The sequence below is a fragment of the Colobus angolensis genome, unplaced genomic scaffold (assembly GCF_000951035.1).
Source record: "Colobus angolensis palliatus isolate OR3802 unplaced genomic scaffold, Cang.pa_1.0 Scaffold47, whole genome shotgun sequence".
Classification (NCBI taxonomy): Eukaryota; Metazoa; Chordata; class Mammalia; order Primates; family Cercopithecidae; genus Colobus; species Colobus angolensis.
The window spans coordinates 4,256,543-4,273,574 of NW_012118154.1; the positions used below are offsets into that span (position 1 = coordinate 4,256,543).

Sequence of the window (17,032 nt, forward strand, 5' to 3'; positions counted from 1 at the left end):
TCCCAGGCTGGAGTGCAGGGATGCAATCGCGGCTCACTGCAACCACCAGCTCCTGGGTTCAAGCGATTCTCCTGCCTCAGCCTCCCAAGTAGCTGGAACTATAGGCGCGTGCCACCACAGCTGGCTAATTTTTGCATTTTTAGTAGAGACAGAGTTTCACCATGACGCCCAGGCTGATTTCGAGCTCCTGATCTCAGGTGATCCTCCTACCTCAGCCTCCCAAAGTGCTGGGATTACAGGCCTGAGCCACCCTGCCCAGCCCCTCACACATTTTCAAGGTCCGTATCCAAAGACCCTTCAGGGAGCTTTAATTTTCCTCACCTTCAGACCCTCTGTGGTCAGCACCTCAGGGCAAACCCCCTACCCCAGACTTTGTGTTTCAACTGACAGTAACAAGACGAGAAGCAGAACAGGAGAAGGGCAAAGCCGAGAAGCCTGGCAGGGAGGGGAGAGCAGGAAGCGGCAGCCCCAAGCCCCACGTCAAGGGAGGCCTCCTTCTCTCCATCAGGGGCTGGAAGGGAGGGGAAAGGCAGGAGGGAGCTCTAGCTGGGAGACTGGTGGAGCCCAAGCACTGCCCCCCCAGCTCCACGCCCATACCCGACTCCGGGGGCTTCTTGTCTCCCACATGGACGATGGTGGAGCTGAAGCTACACTGACTGGTGACGGACACCACGCTCTCCGCCTTATTGGCCAGGGCGAGCGGGCTCAGGGTGCCTCCCACCACTGGCTCCTTCCGTGGGGTGGCCCCCTCCCCAGACAGCACTGCTGACGGTGAATCTGTGCAGAGAGATGGTGCCAGTTACCATCCCCACCCCCACTGGGAAGTCAGGAGAGAGGATCCCAGGGAAAAGGGGAAGGGGATGGTGATAGGGAACAGTGTGGAGACCAGGAGGCTGGGGAGGAGGGCAGGGCACAGCAAGAGGGCCCAGAAGCAGAAGGGAAAAGACACAGGGCCACCAGGCCAGGACGGGGCAGTGGGAGCAGGGTGCACTGGGTCTGTACCTTTCTTGGTCCCCACAGGGACTGGACCTGTCCTCTGCTTGTCATCGTCAGAGGCTGAGGAGGTGGTATAAGAGGAGGAGGAGGCACATTTACGCTTAGTGGTGCTGGGGAGGTTGCAGCTCTCCAGATACCTGGTGATTGGACACAGCAGAGGGCATCAAAGCAGGGCTTGGGGTGGGCAGGGGTGGAGCCCGAGGTGGAGAAGATGCCTGGCAGGCCTTACCTGAGGATGCTGTCCAGGCAATTGATCTGTTGGTAGGAGCAGCTGGAGGCTTCTTTCCTCTCGGCCTCCTCAGGGGCCAAGGCTAGCGGGGCCGGGATGGGAGCAGAACCCGTCTCCAGCTCTGGGTCTGGGGATTGGCAGGGAAGGGCCCTGGCCTTGAATGTGCCTGTAGCTGCGGCAAAGAGAGAAAGAGGAAAACAGTCTTCTCAAGCTCACATGGAAAAAAACAGCAAATGGGTTGGGGGTGAAGGTCAGGGGACCCCCCAGGTCTGTCTCCTCACCCATACGTTGTCACCAACTCACCAGAGAGGCGAGGCCGGGGCTGAGGCCGGGCCCGAGACTCAATAAAAAGCTGCTGGCCCTGGTGCTTCACCAGATGCACATCCTTACAGATCTGCTGGAAAGTCACCTGCAGGACAGCACCACAGTGAGCAGAAGCAGGGGCTGTGGCCAGTGTCAGGGGCCAAGGGCACAATAAAACAAGAAGGTACCAGTGGGGAGGCACAGACGCCTTGAGGAGAGCAGGGTAAGAAGGAAATGGCAGGAAGGAGAGGGCAAAGGGGGATCGGGCAAGACTCTGGGACTGGCAGTGCTGGTTCCGAGGAGAGGGGAAAGGGCGATGAGAGAGTGAGGTGGGAGCAGGTCACTCACTGGCGCAGGAGGCCCAGGCCCCTCTGCATCACCCCCGTTGCTATCACTGGAGGAACCAGGGCTGTGGAGAGGGTCTGGGGATGTCACGGGGCCGACTCCACAGAGTCCTGTGGGGCTGGGGCTGTGCACGGGCTGCAGCAGGGAGAGGGCAAGTTAGATGACTTGATCCCACTTCCCACCCCCTTCCTCACCACCCACGCTTCCTCTCCGCTACTCTCACCTGTAGCAGGAGCCGGTGGATCTGCTCTGACAGCTCCTGGATATCAGTGTCCAGGGTCGGAGCTGGGCTGGGGGCCGGGGGAGTGAACACATCCTCATTCAGCGGGGCCCTGTAGGGTGGGGAAGAGTGAGTCCAGCCCTGGCCCAGTCCTGTCCCCCACCACACTGCCCTATCCCCAACACCAGCTCAGGGACATGGTCCACTTACGTGCGTACTTTGTGGCGGCCCAACACGAAGGCTACCTTGCGGCTCCAGGGATGCACAAAGCCAGCCCAACTGGTGTCCATGGTGACATACTCCCCGTTGCGGGCACAGAAGCGGATAGGGGAGTGGTCAAAGGGCTGGCCCGCCAACTGCAGGACTGATGGAAGTGGGAAAGGAGGAGGGGTCAAAGGGAGGGAGAGCTGAGTAAGGGGGAGGCCATGGCACTGGAGATCCAGGAGACCAAGGCACCAAGAGACCCAACCAGAAGGGCAGCCATTCAAAAGCCCGGGACAGTGGGAAGGGAGAGCAGGGCAAGAGGAACTCACTCTTCTTGTGAATAGCCAGCATGAGGGGTCGGTCCTCAGGGTGCAGGAACAGGAGCACTGGGGCCCCCAGGAGGTCCTGGGGCAGGTAGCCCAGCAGGGGGGCAGCCCTGAATGGGAAGGAGGCATCAGAGTGGCCGTGGCCTCAGCCCTGGCTGCCCTCCTCTCCTCTAGGTCCTATCCTCACCTTTCATCCACATCCTGGAAGAGGCAGCTGGGTGTGTGCCGTGTAGTGAAAATCCTCTTGTCAGGGGGTATCCGGGGAGCTGAGGCACAGAAAGTGTGGTCACTGGGTTTCGTCCAGAATGCCCAACTCCTCAGCCCTCCACTCTGCCTGGGCCCAGGCTGGCTGACGATCTGCCACACAGCTCTGCCCTGGGCACTATGGGCCCAAAGATGGTCTGGGCCAATCCTATGCCCTGTACCAGTAACACGACTGACAGCAGGCAAGGCATTCTCCTCTGCCCTCCTCTAGCTCAGCGATCTTATTCAACTCTACCTCTGCAAGGAGCTCAAATCCTCATCTTTACAAAAGCTTTTCTTGTTCCAAAATTCAAAGGGTCTGGCTAAGCCTCCCAAATTCATGCCTGACCATGAGGAAATGTCCTTCCTCCCAGCCCCCACCAGGCCAGGGCCCAGACCTGCTCACCTTCGTAACCCGAGTGGATGCGCTCTGCAATCAGCAGGCAGCACGGCTGTGCAGCGGCCCCATCTGAGACCCGGATCTTGGTCACATACGGGGTTAGGCGGAATGGCTGGTACCGAGGCCCTGGATCCCGGTCAGGACCTCCTCTAGCAAAGGAGAGAGGAGCATTAGGGACTTTCAACAGAGAGCCACCCATTCTTCCAACCACAAGATCACAGCACACAACAGCAAGGGGCAGAAAGAGGCAGAGGTAGGCCGGGCACAGTGGCTCGCGCCTTTAATCCCAGCACTTTGAGAGGACAAGGCAGGCGGATCACCTGAGGTCAGGAGTTCAAGACCAGCCTGGCCAACACGGTGAAACCCCGTCTCTACTAAAAATACAAAAATTAGCTAGGTGTGGCGGCGTCTGTAATCCTAGCTACTTGGGAGGCTGAGGCAGGAGAATCGCTTGAACCTGGGAGGCGGAGGTTGCAGTGAGCCGAGATCATGCCACTGCACTCCAGCCTGGGCGACAGAGTGAGACTCCCTTTCAAAAAACAAAAAACAAACAAACAAAAAAGGAAGCAGAGATCTTCTCCACCTCCCCTCACCTACCTGATACGACAGAAGACAGACTTCTCCTGGGTAAAGTCCCCGAGGCCTGAACCTGAGACAGACAGGAGAGGAGTGAGCACAGCCTCCCGCCCCTTCCCTAGGCTGCGAAGAACCCACTAAGGGAAAGTCTGGGTCCCCTGGCCCCTCACAGCAGGAACTTCCTGGGACTGCTCATGCCTCCTCACAGTGCTTGGGCACCTTACCTGCTGAGGCCCCTGTGCCCCACGTGGGCAGGCGAGATGGAGCAGTGGAACCATAGAAGACTCCCACATCCTGGGGAGCCAGGAGCTCGGAGAAGCGGGTACCCCGGAACACGTCCCGCTTGCAACGCAGCAAGACAGCTGCCTGCTCCGAAATGTAGACGATTCGGCCCGTCAGGAAGGAGACAGCCACTGAGAAGGTATCCTGGCAGGAAGGGGAGAGCAAGAGCAGATTCAAGAGCTGCGGGAGAAGGGGTAGGGGTGCATCGGGATGGAGAGGCCAGGCCGCCGCTGACCTGGTTACGAAGCGTGTACTCAGACGTGATGTGCTCCAGCTCCTCCAGGGTATAGGTGGACATGTCCATAGAGCAAGGCTCGCCCTCCTCCAGGCTCCACTGCTGGTAGTACTCCTGGTTGGCTGCAGGGTGGAGGCAGTGAGGCATTCAGTAAGGAGGCTGCCTCAACACAGGAGCCCAGGTCCTGGCCATTCCCTCTTGGGACATACCACTTACCCTGCACCTGCTTGACACAGGCCAGCGCGTACTGCAGCGTGGCCAGGGTCCCAGAGCGGCCCTTGCCCCGGCGCTCCGGTGGCAGTCGAAGCTTGAGCTCTCGAAGTGCTGTCATGAGTTCCTTCTGGGTCCTCGCCCGGGCTGACTGTTCACTGCTGCGGGGCCCACGGGGAAGGAGATAAAGACATCAGTCCCAGAATGTGGCCTGGGCCCCCAGACCTCTCCTCCAGCCTCACTCGACGTACCTGCAGCCACTGGTGGACGGGTTGTCCTGCTCTGAGCTGGCACTCAGGAGGCTGTAGGCAATGGAACTGCTAGGTGGGGATGGGCTCTGAGAGTTTGTGCTAGGAGACAGCAACAGGCCCAGTTACAGGTAGGGCCAGCAGTATGAGGCCTGTCACCCAGCTCTGCCGGCTCACAAGACCACTCCTAGACCCAACATACACATCCATACGCACCTCTTGCTGCTCTCAGTGGTCTCCAGCAGGGCTGAGTCCTTGCCATTGCCTGAGGAGGAGCTGTGTGAGCTCCGCTGAGATGCACCCCTGGACTCATGCCCATTGGACTCATTGCCACTTGAACCATTGCTGTTGGCATCGGTGTCATCGGCCAGGCTGGGGCCTGGGCAAGGCCGGTGCTGTGGGGGCCCAGGGGATGGGACCCCCCCAGGACAAAATGATTCCCCAGGCCTGGGGTCCCCTCCCCCATCAGCCCCTTCTAGGGGGCCACTCATGTCTGGGCCATGGGGAGAACAGAACAGAGAAGGCAAAGAGGCCACCACGGATGCACGGGGGGGCCTGGAGGCCTGGCTGAGGGAGTGAGGTGGAAGATTTAAGTCTCTGAGGGTTGACAAGTTCAATCACAGCCAGTACCTGGAGAGGGAAACCAGGAAGTAGAGCTTGCAGAAAGCTGGTTTGTTAACTCCAGAGCACCTGCTGGCTTTCCCCTGCCTGGCCTCATGCAGGACTGATGGGAGTGGGACCCAGGCCCGGGGCTTCCATTGGGGAGTCAGGATGTTTCCCCTTAGGGGAACCCCCTTAGGGGGGCTGCAAGTGGGAGAAAGTTCTCTGGAGCCTTCCTTCACATCCCCTGCCACCCTGGCCTGAGCAGTCGATAACTACGGCTGTCGGCAAAAACCTGGACACTTCCCATTAAGTCTCCACTCTGCCTGGGCCTCTAAGGCCTCGGAGCAGGGGGTGAGCTGGTCGCCTCCTATATTTAGGCCTCCAGGCTAATTTTATCCGGGGGCGGTGCCACCCCCGCTGCACATGCGCGCCGACGTGCGCGGCCCCACCACGCGCTTCCGCCGCCGCCACGGTCGCCAGGGAAACAGACGTCAGCTGCTGAGCTCAGCGGTTGCTGGAGGGACCACAGGAGGGCAGGAGGAGCGACCCCTCCCCCATTTCCCGGCGGAAGTGGGGGAACGGCCCTCTCTCACACTGGTGGGTGCGGCCGGGGGTCACGCATCCCTTACATATCCCCAGTCCCAGGATGGCTCAGTGGCCGCACAAAGTGGGACGGCCTATTAGGATTCCAGGGTTGTCCTGGCTTCCCTAGGACGAAACACGACGGCCACCGCCCTCGGCGCAAAAGCCCCTTAACCTGACTCTCGCCTGGATCGCAGTCATTCTGCTCAAGACAACACAGCCTTTCCTTCTTTAGCCCCTGCGCTGCTTCCCCACCGCGAGGACCGAAGCCGGCAAACTGCCATCGTCAAGGACCCGAGGATCCTCTCTCCTCAGTCCCCTACTTTTCTGGCCAGACCCCCACCCCAAGTCTTGGGCAGAAGAGGCACAACAGCCAACAGATCGTTCTTCCCCTACTCCCCGTCTAACCACACCCCCACTACTGAGCATTTTCTCAGCGCCAGGCGAAAAGGGAAGGTTGTGGCCAACAGCAGGAACTAGCGCTGGGAACGGGATGTTCCAGTCCGAAGTGGGCTGACATCACAGGCGGCGCAGGGCCAGGGACTGGAGAGCAGAGACACGGGGAGCGCCGAAAGCCTAATGGGGTCCTGGTACCGGGGCAAACCTGGGGCCCCTCGAGTAACGAGCAAGAAGACCGAGGCATGCCCGCTGAGTCGGCTGTGAGGCCGGGCAAGATGGGACAAGGAGCAAGCTGGAAGTAACGTGAGTGGGTCAGGAGTGCAGACTCCCGGTGCAAGATTTCGAGGGGCACTTCGGTCCCCGGGGGCGGGGAGAGGGTGGGTAGCGGTAAGGCCAAAAGTAGCCCATCAGATTGGAAGTGGCAGCGGTCCGGCTCAGGGACGGAGATCGACCCCAGGATGGCCGCAGAGATGCCTACCTGGTCGCGGCAGTGTCCTCGGCCCGCCTGCCCGCCGCCGCTCCAGCCGCTCCAGCCCGCAGCCGAGTGGAAGCTCCACCGGGCGGGGAGGCGGTTGCATAATGCCGGGCACTGCCCCCTCATTGGCCTCTTGCCGACGGAGCCGCAGGCCCCGCCCCCGATTGGCTGGGGATCTCTTCCCGGCGCCTGATTGGCTAGTGGCCTCCACTAAGGTCAGGGCTGTGTCACACACACGGGCGCACGTGGACCTGGGTGCTGGTGCTGGGCTGAAGAGCCTCAGACACCGCCCAGCCAATGGGCGCAGGACGCTTGCACAGTGAATAATGGAAGGGAGGAGAGAGGGAGGTACGCTGCGCCTCTTTAGGGAAAAAACCCGGGCCAGAGTAGGTGCTCAAGACTTGCCTACTTTCTGAACGCACTAGCCTTGCAGAACACATCTTGGCATCTTCGCCCTTCCAGTGGTGGGGAAAAGGAATGGCGCTGGGAGTTAGGCCACGCTGGATGAGATGGGTGGTCCTTGAGAGGAGGGGACAGACAGAAACCTGGCTGGGCCTCTCCTGGGTTCCTGTCCCAACCTTGTTCCTTCCCAACCTTCGTTCTACATAATGAAGCCTTTCAACCGAAGCACTTCCTCTGACACTTCAAATCGTGGGAGAGGACAGTTAAAGACCCACGTGTGATGGGTGGGTGAGTGGATGGAGGAAAGATGCGGACAATGGAAGGAGCGACCAGAGCCAATAGTGGCTGTGAAGAGAAACAATGGCAGGTGCTTCTATGGCCACTCAGAGAAAAGGTCTCCGGGCAGCCTACGTGGTGTCTAGTACTTCCCTCCAGAGAACGCAGCCACCCACAGTTAGGGCTGCCCCAAAAGTGGGGGCCAGGAAGCCAGGACTACAGAGGGACCAAGGGGATGGCAGAGAGAAGAGGCCAGCTGGGGCCCTAGACAGAGAAAGGTGGGGTGGCAAGGGCTTCGTATTTCCACTGCTTGGAAAAGAGAAAGCCAAACTCCAGGGGCCCAGCCGGAACGTCATCTGTCTCATTCATTGCACTCTCCAGAGCCCAGACCAGGATCTGACACATGGCAAGTGATCGATAAAAACGATAACATGATTTTTTTTTTTTTTTTTAAACAAGGATAGGTTGGGGAGGTGGAGAAAGAGTGTAAACAGGAGAAAGGGGGCTGGGAATTCTAATTCTTTTAAAGAGGGGAGCAGTCCTAGAAAGAGAACAGGGGAACGATTTGCAAGCAATAAAATGTTAGTCTGGGCCCAGAAGAACTGCAATTCACAGCCCTCCATCCAGGACCGTGATGAGTAGTTCCTCGCAGGGCTCCCTGGAAACGTGGGTAGTAGATGAACAGGCCTCCAAGCAGCTGCTGACATAATCATTGTGGGGGCACGCCCCTCACTGTCACGTGGCCTAAACTTTCCTGAACAATGAGGGGAGGGTGAAGGGGAGGGCTCTGTGGAAAAGCTGGGACAAGAGTGTGTTATAAATTAACCCAGAACGATCGAAACAGGAAAACAAAGATTCAGGAGCCTGGAGGCCGGGCGTGGTGGCTCACGCCTGTAATCCCAGCACTTTGGGAGGCTGAGGCAGGCAGATCACCTGAGTTCGGGAGTTCGAGACCAGCCTGAGCAACATGGAAATAGCCTCTCTCTACTTAAAAAAAAAAAAAAAAAAAGATTCAGGAGGCTGGATTCTCAGTCTCCTCTCCCTGAAAATGATCCTCCCTACCCCAACTCATACTGTGGCCTTGGCCTTGTCTCATTTGCAGACACCTCTTCCCTGAAAACACAGTTTTTCTCCCCCCTCGGGGATTTAGGTGTGATCCCCCCTGACCTAGGCAGTCCTTGCTCTCCCGCCTCCATCTCCCTATCTGTCTTTTGCATACACAAAAGGCTCCAGCCCTCCAGCAGCCCCCGCTTGCTCCCAAGGCTCTTGTTGTCCTGCTTCACCGTCCCCACAGTAACCAGGCCCTGCTGCCGTCAATGGAGGCGAGGGGGCGGGAGACAGCAGTGACGTCAAAGCGGAAGAAGGGGGCGGGGCGAGGCTGCCGGGGAATGTGGGGCAGGGAGGCTGGAGAGACTGGAGAGGCAGCGGTTTGGGAGGCGGCCAGCCCGAGAGGGCGGCGGCCAGCGCACTTGGGAACATCATGTTCTCTTGGCTGGTGGCCCAGGACATGCACCCGGCCTGGGCGCCTCCCCCAACCAAACGACAGCCGTCCTGTCCCAAAGCCAGGGATTCCTGGAGAGAGGATTAGGAGGAAGGGGGCCCCCTCCCCACACCTCCCCGCCACCACGCCTGGCTCTCTTTTCAGGACTCCCATCTGCCCGCTCCTCAGCTTGTTCCTGCAGCTCTGGCTTTTCCTCTCTCCGAAACTGTACACATCTGCTGGCCTGGTACCAAAGACCCAGGGCGGAGAAGCTGGAGGCCCAGACTCTGGGAGAGAATACGCACCTTTCTCTCCCTTCCAGAAGCCCTCCTTCAGAGCCTGAATCTCTTGTTATTATGGCAGCGGGGGCGGGCGGGGGATGCGGGGGGGGGGACGACAGGGAGGAGAAGGGGCCTAGGATGAGAAAATCAAACTGGGACAGAGCAAGTGGCCCAGTCTGGGGCCTGGATCCTGGGAGAGGGCTAGAAGGGAGGAATGAGGGAATTTGGACTGCTGCCTGAGGACCAGAAGAGCCAGGAAGAGAGAAATGGGACGCCATCAAAACTTGCAGAAAAACTTGAGAATGGGAGACTAGTTCCCAGCCGCAGGAGGCACATAAATCTCTCACCATGACCCAGGCATTATGCTAAGCACTTTACATTGTTTCATCCCCAGAACAACCCCGTGAGATATGTATTATTACCCCTATTCCCAGGGCGATAACTAAGGCACAGAAGTTACTAAACCTGTCCAGTGCCTTATAACATGGTCTCAAGCTCTTAACAAATGGAGCCCAGGATTCAAAAATCTTAACTCTAATAATGGCTTGTCATTCTGGTTTCTTACCCTTCAGGAACCTGTGAGGTGTTAACCAACCTGTAAGCTGCATTCCAGCACTGGCAAACCTGGCCTCTCAAATATCCAGCCAATTCTAAGTTTGGTGCCAGGAACACAGACTCCATCCAGCCCCTTTCTCTGCCTTAGGCCTGGTCCCAAGACACTGTTTGCACTCCCCACACACTTAACATCATAGCCCATTTTCCCAGGCTCCCAAAGTGCTTGAGATCACCCTAGCAGCCACCAGCCGCAATGATTTCCTACGAAGCCCACTTTCGCACTTTTCTACCTTATGTCAGGCCAACTTTACCAGACGCCTGGCCTGGTTGTTTGTACAGACAGATATCAAAACACCCTGTTGGTGCCTCCCCACCTCCAGTGGCTCAGGAAGACGTGCACAGCCAATCCGCACAAACCCCAACCCTATCACTCCTCTCAGAACTCAATAGTTGCTACCCCACGTCTATTCTCAAGGACGACTCTGAGGCCTAAACCCTTCCGTTTAACATGAGAAAGACACGCGGAGCCGTAATGTGACTGGCTCTGGGTCTCACAAATTATCACACCATCCTTTCTCATATCAGCATGCCAACCCTTTGGTACCCTCCGATTTGCCCTACCAGGGCATCCCTCCCGTCTCCGAACCTCTGCCTCTTTCAAGTGTTGAAGGCGACCACCCAAACAGCAGCCACTGAAACATCCTCCATCAGCTCTCAAGGGTCCCGTTCCGGTACCTCCCTGGGAGCAGGGACTCCTTCAGTCCCGACCTGAAAGGGAGCTCCCTCAGGTCGCAGAAGGCTTCCGAGCCCTTCCCCCCGGGCAGTCAAGTGTCCAGGGACTCTAGGGGGGCGAGGGATCTGATGTCACTAACTCCCACCCCGTCCCTCTAGACCTGAGTTCGTGGTCCCTACTCTCCACAACCATCAGAGCTCCCACTGCAGCTATCACGTATTGCATGATCCCACACACACACTCTAACACCTTCCCAACCGACCACACCACCCCGCAAAAGTCCACATCGACTGCCCCGCATCTCTCCCCCATCCCCGGACACTCACCGCTCGGCGCGCAGGCACACTCCAAATTTCTTCTAGGACTTCTAGCATTACGCTGACTCCTCCAAACCCGCCCACGGGCCGGGCTGCCACGCCCCCCACGCTTATTGGCTTAGGGGCGCCGACCCATGCCCCGTGCCGCGTGCAGCCGTCGGCCCCCGCACAGCCTCCATTGGCGCCTCCGGCCGCCATCGTCTTCTCATTGGTCAGCAGGCCAACGGGGGCGGGGGAGATACACGTGCGAGAGGGGCCGCCCCAACGTGGCGATTGGAAGCCTGACCGGAAGCCACGCCCTCCACACTTCTGAGGTTTTTATTGGCTGAAGAAATAACCCCCGACCTGCCAAGATTGGTGACGTCAGTGCCAGTCCTGCTCTCCAAGCTTTCTCATAGGCTGAGAGGTCTTGGAGCTGTAGGGTACACGTGCCGGCGGTCTCACGCGGCAGCTTGTTTACCCAGAAGCTGGGGATTTTCCTTGACGACACTCTTAACCACGGCTGCTAAATCTGCGCAGGCGCAGCGAGCGTGACCTGCACGCAGGCGCAGAGGTGAGCGGTGGCACAGAATAAGGCGCACTTTGTACAGAGACCCGGGCATGACAAGGGGGGCTCCGGCGCTGGGGTTCCGGCCCTGGGTCCCCAAAGCTGGAAGGTCAGAGCATTAGGGTGAAGCGGTCTTCAGATCTCAGCACAGTGTGTTGGTGACGATGAAGATGGGAGAGCCTCTTCCTGATTGTTTTCTGGGGGCCAGGCCAGGCGCTTCTCACAAACTCTGAGGCGAGCTCACGTACTCCCCGCGCCTCACAAATGAGACTGAGATCCAGAGAGGTTACATAATCTGTTTGCCTATAACACGCTAGTCAGTAACAAGGCTAAAACTTGAACCCAAATTCAAGTTTTAACTTCTAGGGCCGATGGGAACTCTTAAACCTGGAAGGGATTTGAGTTGAAGTGCGAAATCCTGAGCACTGCCTGGCATATAGTAAGACTTCAAGTTGGACATTCGGGTAATGATTGTGTACCTAATATAAGAATCACAGTGGCTCACGCCTGTAACCCCAGCACTTTGGCAGGCTGAGGTGGGTGGATCACTTGAGGTCAGGAGTTCGAGACCAGCCTGGCCAATATGGTAAAACTCTGTCTCTACTTAAAAAAAAAAAAAAAAAACCCACAAAAATTAGCCAGGCATGGTGGTAGGTAGCTGTAATCCCAGCTACTCAGGAGGCTGAGGCAAGAGAATTGCTTAAACCCAGGAGGCAGAGGTTGCAGTGAGCCGAGATTGCACCACTGCACGCCAGCCTGGGTGACGGAGCGAGACTGTCTCAAAACAAACGAAAAAAGGCTGGACGTGGTGGCGATTCTCCTGCCTCAGCCTCCCAAGTAGCTGGGATTACAGGCGCGTGCCACCACGCCCAGCTAATTTTTGTATTTTTAGTAGAGATGAGATTTCGCCATGTTGGCAAGGCTGGTCTCGAACTCCTGACCTCAAGTGATCTGCCTGCCTCAGCCTCCCAAAGTGCTAGGATTACAGGCGTGAGCCACCGTGCCCTACCTAAAATATACTCCCATTTGTTCAACATCGTGTTAAGTGGATTTTTTTGTTTGTTTTTTGAGACAGAGTCTCCTTCTGTCACCCATGGAGTGCAGTGGGGTGATCTCGGCTCACTGCAACCTCCACCTCCCAGGTTCAAGCAGCTCTCTGCCTCAGCCTCCCCAGTAGCTGGGATTACAGGTGCCCGCCACCACGCCCGACTAATTTTTTGTGTGTATTTTTAGTAGAGACACGGTTTCACTATGTTGGCTAGCCTAGTCTTGAACTCCTGACCTCGGCCTCCCAAATGGCTGGGATTACTGGCGTGAGCCACTGTGGCCGGCAACTCATTGTTGAAGCACCTGGGAAAAGGGATACTAAGATGCCACATCTGAGGCCTCCTGGACCTACAGGCTGTGGCAGTTCAGTATGGCGTCTAAAGTCACGAGTCATACAACAGAATACAGAGGTAGTAGGCCGTCTACCGGCAGCTCCACGACATACTCAGCTGTGTCTCTCTGAGCCTATTTAAACCAGTATTTACTAACCCCATCTGAGCGCTGGCACTGGGTTAGGCACAGAGGGGAAGAGATGCTTCACAGAAGTGGCCAATGACTTAATCTACTGCTGCACGGGAGCCACTGCAGAGCATCTAGAAGTTAAATCGAGTAGAAAGGAGTCCAACAGCAGGAACATGCCCCAGGAAAGGGAAACGAAACCTGGGAACTCTAGACCGTAGGGCTCACGGGGCTTAGAGACACGGGGGCTGGCTATGACACTTCCCATTACCAACTCCTACTGCCCCCGTGTGGCCACTTTGAGAATCACATTTTGCCCGGCCCAAGGTCAGGGCCTCTTGCCAAATCCAGTCCTTTACCAATGTATCTTCTCAACCTTCCTGGTAAACCTTCCGATCCAATATTCTTCCCATTGGTTAAGAAAAGATCTTATTCTCCTCGCACCAAAAGAAAAAAAAAAAAATAGAAAAAATAAAAAAGATCTTAGAACAGACAACACCTGGTTACTCATTACACATTTATTGTACATTTTCACAATCTGGATGCGCCACAGAATTGGGGGCATGGGGTGGGGGAAGAGGGGGGCAGGGGACACTGGGATAATATGGGGGAGTCTAGAACACAGCACCCCCACCCCCAGCATCTCTCCTACCCTTTCACACCACAGCTTAGATATCCCTGCTCCCCCTCCACACAGAAAACCTCGAGTGTGGGAGGAAGAAAGTTTGGGGGCCCCCTCCCGTGGCAGGTTAAGGGACTGTACCCTCAGACCCTTAAAATTGTGCCATTTAAAAAGACAATAGACCCTTCCTCAATCACTTCACCCAATGAAAGGACAGCTCTCTCTGGGCTCAACAGCCCTGGAGAGGGGCAAGCATCCCCATATTCCAGCAAGTCCCATGCACACATTGGCAGTGACTAGTACCCCACCCTAAATTTGGGGGTGGGGGAAGTCAGAGGAGCTGGGAAGTGATGGGGGCAACACCCCCCAAATTGGGGAGGAGGGTTTTCAGTCCTGCCCCCAGCAGGGGTGAGGCCAGAGATTTCAGGCAGGAATTGGGGGGATTCTCTGCCCTGCCCCACTCCTCCCCAAGGCAGTGATGACCCCCCACACACTGGTAGCCACCCCTCCCAAAAGAGATCAATTGTGGCCAACCCCCAACTCTCCTGGTGGGAGGAGGAGGTGGATCAGGCAGATGGGAGGGAAACCCCATGGGAATGTCAGTTGAGTGCCCCACATGAAAACTGGGGAGCAGGAATGTGGGGAGAATCCCCAAGTGGCAGAATTATTGGTCCATCATAACATACTGAACTCCCAGACACTTACATACCAGCTGGGGGAGGGAGAGGGTACAAGAGGTTTGGAAAATGAGGGTAAGGGAGGCAAACTGGACTAGAAGAGCTAGCAGGAGGCAATGCTGGGGGACAGAGCAGCCTGGTCCCCCAAAAGCCCAGGCTCCCCACCATCTGCAAGTAATGTCGTGCAAATGAAAATGTGATACAAGGACAAATGGGGACTAACTCCTCAGTAAAAAAAGAAACACCGGTTGAGAGAAGAGTGATGGAACAAAAAGAAATGGCAAGGGATGGCAGTATGTAATGATACGCTAATTAACATGCTGGACACTCCCAAAGACCTTGGGATTCTTAGGACCAAGTGGGGTCAGTCTCAGAGCCTCCCAATGGATGCAAACAAGATGCACCTAGGGAAGCCTGGACAGGTGCTTTTTGTTTTTTGTGGTCTTTTTTGAGGGCGGGGCAGAGGGAGCATGACCAGGAGAGGGAAGAGGAAAGGAAGGCCAGGGTGGGAAGAAGGATCAGCTAAATCTGAGGGAAGAAGAAGGAGAGGAGAGGGACTATTGCATAGCAGATGCAAATGAAGGGACTTGGGGCTAGTCAGGAAGAAAGGGAAAGGGAAGGAAGGCAAGAGAGAGGAGGTGAAGGGAACCTCAGGAAGGGGTGTTAAGGACAACCGGAAAAATCTTCTAGTAATAAAACTACAAACAGACCAAATATATATAATATTATATATGTATAAATAACAGCTGGCTATTTACAGGGGGACACACACACGGACACACACACGCACGGATCCAGGGAAGGGGGGGCTGAAAGATATGGCTGAGAGGTGGAGGAACGGCTGAGGGTAGGGGGAGAGGCCCTTCTCTAGGCAGGGCAGACTCCTCAGGGATTTAAGTGCTGAAGTAAACTGTGGAGAGAGGGGAAGAAGATGAGGAAGAGGGAGAGGGGAGAGAGAGAGAGAGAGAGAAAGAAAGAAAGCAGTGTGTCAGGCCTGGCCCTGCTCCAATCCTCCCCACTCCCCAGCTGGCTGGCACCCCACCCCTCTCTTGGACTCAGTTTCTCCATCTACAAAGCAAGGGGTTAGACAGGTGGGTTCTGAGGTCCCTTCAGTTCCATGGTATGGCCTTGAGGCCACATACCATAATCCTGAGCCTCTGAGACCACAAGCTCTCAAATAATGGGGTGGTTGGCTTCCTGGTCACGTCTCAAGCCCCTGAGCCTTTCCTTTCTCCCACTCCTCAATTCCAGGGCTCTCAGACTGGGCTCTTAGGCCCAAAGGGTCCTCAATGGATACACCAACTTTCCTATTTCTAAATGTTAACAAAACGGCCAAGAACCAGGCAAAATGCAGGCGAAATAACATCAAAGTTTTTGGCTCTAGATGAATCAGAATTGCCATTAGCAGCTATGTGTGTTTTTGGCTGAAGAGTAAAAACTAGATTAATGACCTTCAAAACCCAGAATCCACTAGGGAAACCTCTCCAGGGAAAGGGCCCCGGCCGTTCCCAGCCTACTCACCTATGATGATGATGAGGATGATGGCGCAAATCACTCCCAAGATGATCATCATCTGGGGGTGAGAGGAGAGGATCAGCGAGACTAACTATGATACCCCATTCACCCGCCAGTCCTCCTTCCTGTCCCCATCCTTACCTTGAGGTTTTTCCACCAGTATTTGCGCTTGAGCTTGGCTGCACTTGTTTCAAACTGGGAGGCCCCTGCCTGGAGTGCATCTGCACGGTCGTCCAGCTCCGACAGCTTCTGGTCCCGCTCCAGGACCTTGTCCACGTTCACCCTCATGATGTCCACCACCTGGGAGAAGGGCCCACGAGGCAGGGGGGTGTGCCAAGGCCCACCTCAGTGAGGGCAATCCTCAAACATGTGCCCACCGTGCCACACATGGAACATGCACCCTGATGCTGCCAAGTTAACATGCCAAGGACACACACAGTACATGCCTAGCACACCTGGGGACATGCAAGGAGCACACATCAGGGGCATGCTGGTGACATCTCAGATATCATAGCAACACCCTCCCTCTATGGCGCCTCAGGCGCTCTGTCCATCACCAGAGCACACCTGCCTAGGCTGGCACACCCCAGGCTAGCAAAGCTGATTAACACCCCCAGCACCCTTCCAAGTGCGCGCTGACAGGGAGACAGGGATGGGGCAAGGTATCTTTGTCCGCAAACCCACAGGCGTGAAGTGTCATCACTCCCAAACCAACACGGGCCACTACACCTAAACGCCAACCCCCAGGGTCCTTTCGACTGTTTTTGACTCCCCCTACTCTCACCTCATCCACCTGGGCCTGGGTCTGCTGCAGTCTCCTGTTACTGGTGAGATTTGGAGGGGGTGCAGGGGGGCCACCCTCCCCAGCCGGGGCGGCAGGGGGGGCCGTGGCAGCGGTAGCAGACCTGAGGAGCAGGGACGGATTAAGACCCAGGGCCTGCAGCCTCCCGGCCCCGCAGCCAGGGCTCCGCCCATCCACCTGTCCATCCTCGTCCCTCCAGTCCTCCTTTTCGGGAGGAAGGCCACCCGATGGAAGCCCTGGTCCAGGTCCAGCCTGGCCGCCGATGAGCTGCGTGACCTTGAGCGAGCCCCCCTCCCCCCGGCCTCAGTTTCCCCGCCTGTCAAATGAGGGCGACCTCACAGATGTGATCGGGGTCGACCCGAAAAGACAGGCGGCCGCGGTGACAGGGGCGGGGCGGGGCAGGAGGACACAGGGTCCGCTCCTTCCCGCGGCCATCGCTCGAG

General features: G+C 56.9%; 2 protein-coding genes across 3 annotated transcripts in view; both read right to left on the bottom strand.

Moving 5' to 3' along the window:
* Positions 1 to 10,978, bottom strand: part of PER1 (period circadian clock 1) — a 16,183-nt gene extending 5,205 nt beyond the window's left edge. The window contains exons 1-18 of one of the 2 annotated variants that reach the window (XM_011958585.1): positions 10,930 to 10,978; positions 8,488 to 8,538; positions 5,034 to 5,447; positions 4,821 to 4,919; positions 4,576 to 4,730; positions 4,360 to 4,481; positions 4,067 to 4,268; positions 3,864 to 3,915; positions 3,273 to 3,415; positions 2,811 to 2,889; positions 2,627 to 2,733; positions 2,304 to 2,457; positions 2,097 to 2,205; positions 1,877 to 2,008; positions 1,529 to 1,634; positions 1,226 to 1,397; positions 1,003 to 1,133; positions 598 to 777 (exon numbers count right to left, since the gene is read on the bottom strand). In XM_011958585.1, the coding sequence (XP_011813975.1) occupies positions 598 to 777; positions 1,003 to 1,133; positions 1,226 to 1,397; positions 1,529 to 1,634; positions 1,877 to 2,008; positions 2,097 to 2,205; positions 2,304 to 2,457; positions 2,627 to 2,733; positions 2,811 to 2,889; positions 3,273 to 3,415; positions 3,864 to 3,915; positions 4,067 to 4,268; positions 4,360 to 4,481; positions 4,576 to 4,730; positions 4,821 to 4,919; positions 5,034 to 5,308 (2,218 nt within the window). In that variant the 5' untranslated portion in view covers positions 5,309 to 5,447; positions 8,488 to 8,538; positions 10,930 to 10,978. Of the gene's footprint in view, positions 1 to 597; positions 778 to 1,002; positions 1,134 to 1,225; positions 1,398 to 1,528; positions 1,635 to 1,876; positions 2,009 to 2,096; positions 2,206 to 2,303; positions 2,458 to 2,626; positions 2,734 to 2,810; positions 2,890 to 3,272; positions 3,416 to 3,863; positions 3,916 to 4,066; positions 4,269 to 4,359; positions 4,482 to 4,575; positions 4,731 to 4,820; positions 4,920 to 5,033; positions 5,448 to 6,879; positions 6,983 to 8,487; positions 8,539 to 10,929 lie in introns of those variants that run through there. The other variant, XM_011958584.1, reaches the window with a different exon arrangement.
* A 2,495-nt stretch (positions 10,979 to 13,473) lies between these two features.
* On the bottom strand, positions 13,474 to 17,032 carry VAMP2 (vesicle-associated membrane protein 2 (synaptobrevin 2)). Its single transcript, XM_011958586.1, has 5 exons — positions 16,767 to 17,032; positions 16,572 to 16,692; positions 15,929 to 16,087; positions 15,794 to 15,845; positions 13,474 to 15,182 (listed from the first exon to the last, which is right to left on the bottom strand). Exons 1-5 carry the CDS (start codon positions 16,772 to 16,774, stop codon positions 15,166 to 15,168), a joined length of 357 nt encoding a protein of 118 aa, XP_011813976.1. The 5' UTR covers positions 16,775 to 17,032; the 3' UTR covers positions 13,474 to 15,165.

Bases quoted from the DNA above. Each gene is read 5' to 3' on its own strand.
- VAMP2 (XM_011958586.1), bottom strand. The intron at 16,088-16,571 runs GTGAGAGTAGGG...CCCTTCTCCCAG, and splicing joins CCCAGGCCCAGGTGGATGAG to GTGGTGGACATCATGAGGGT. The intron at 15,846-15,928 runs GTAAGGATGGGG...TCTCACCCCCAG, and splicing joins ACTGGTGGAAAAACCTCAAG to ATGATGATCATCTTGGGAGT.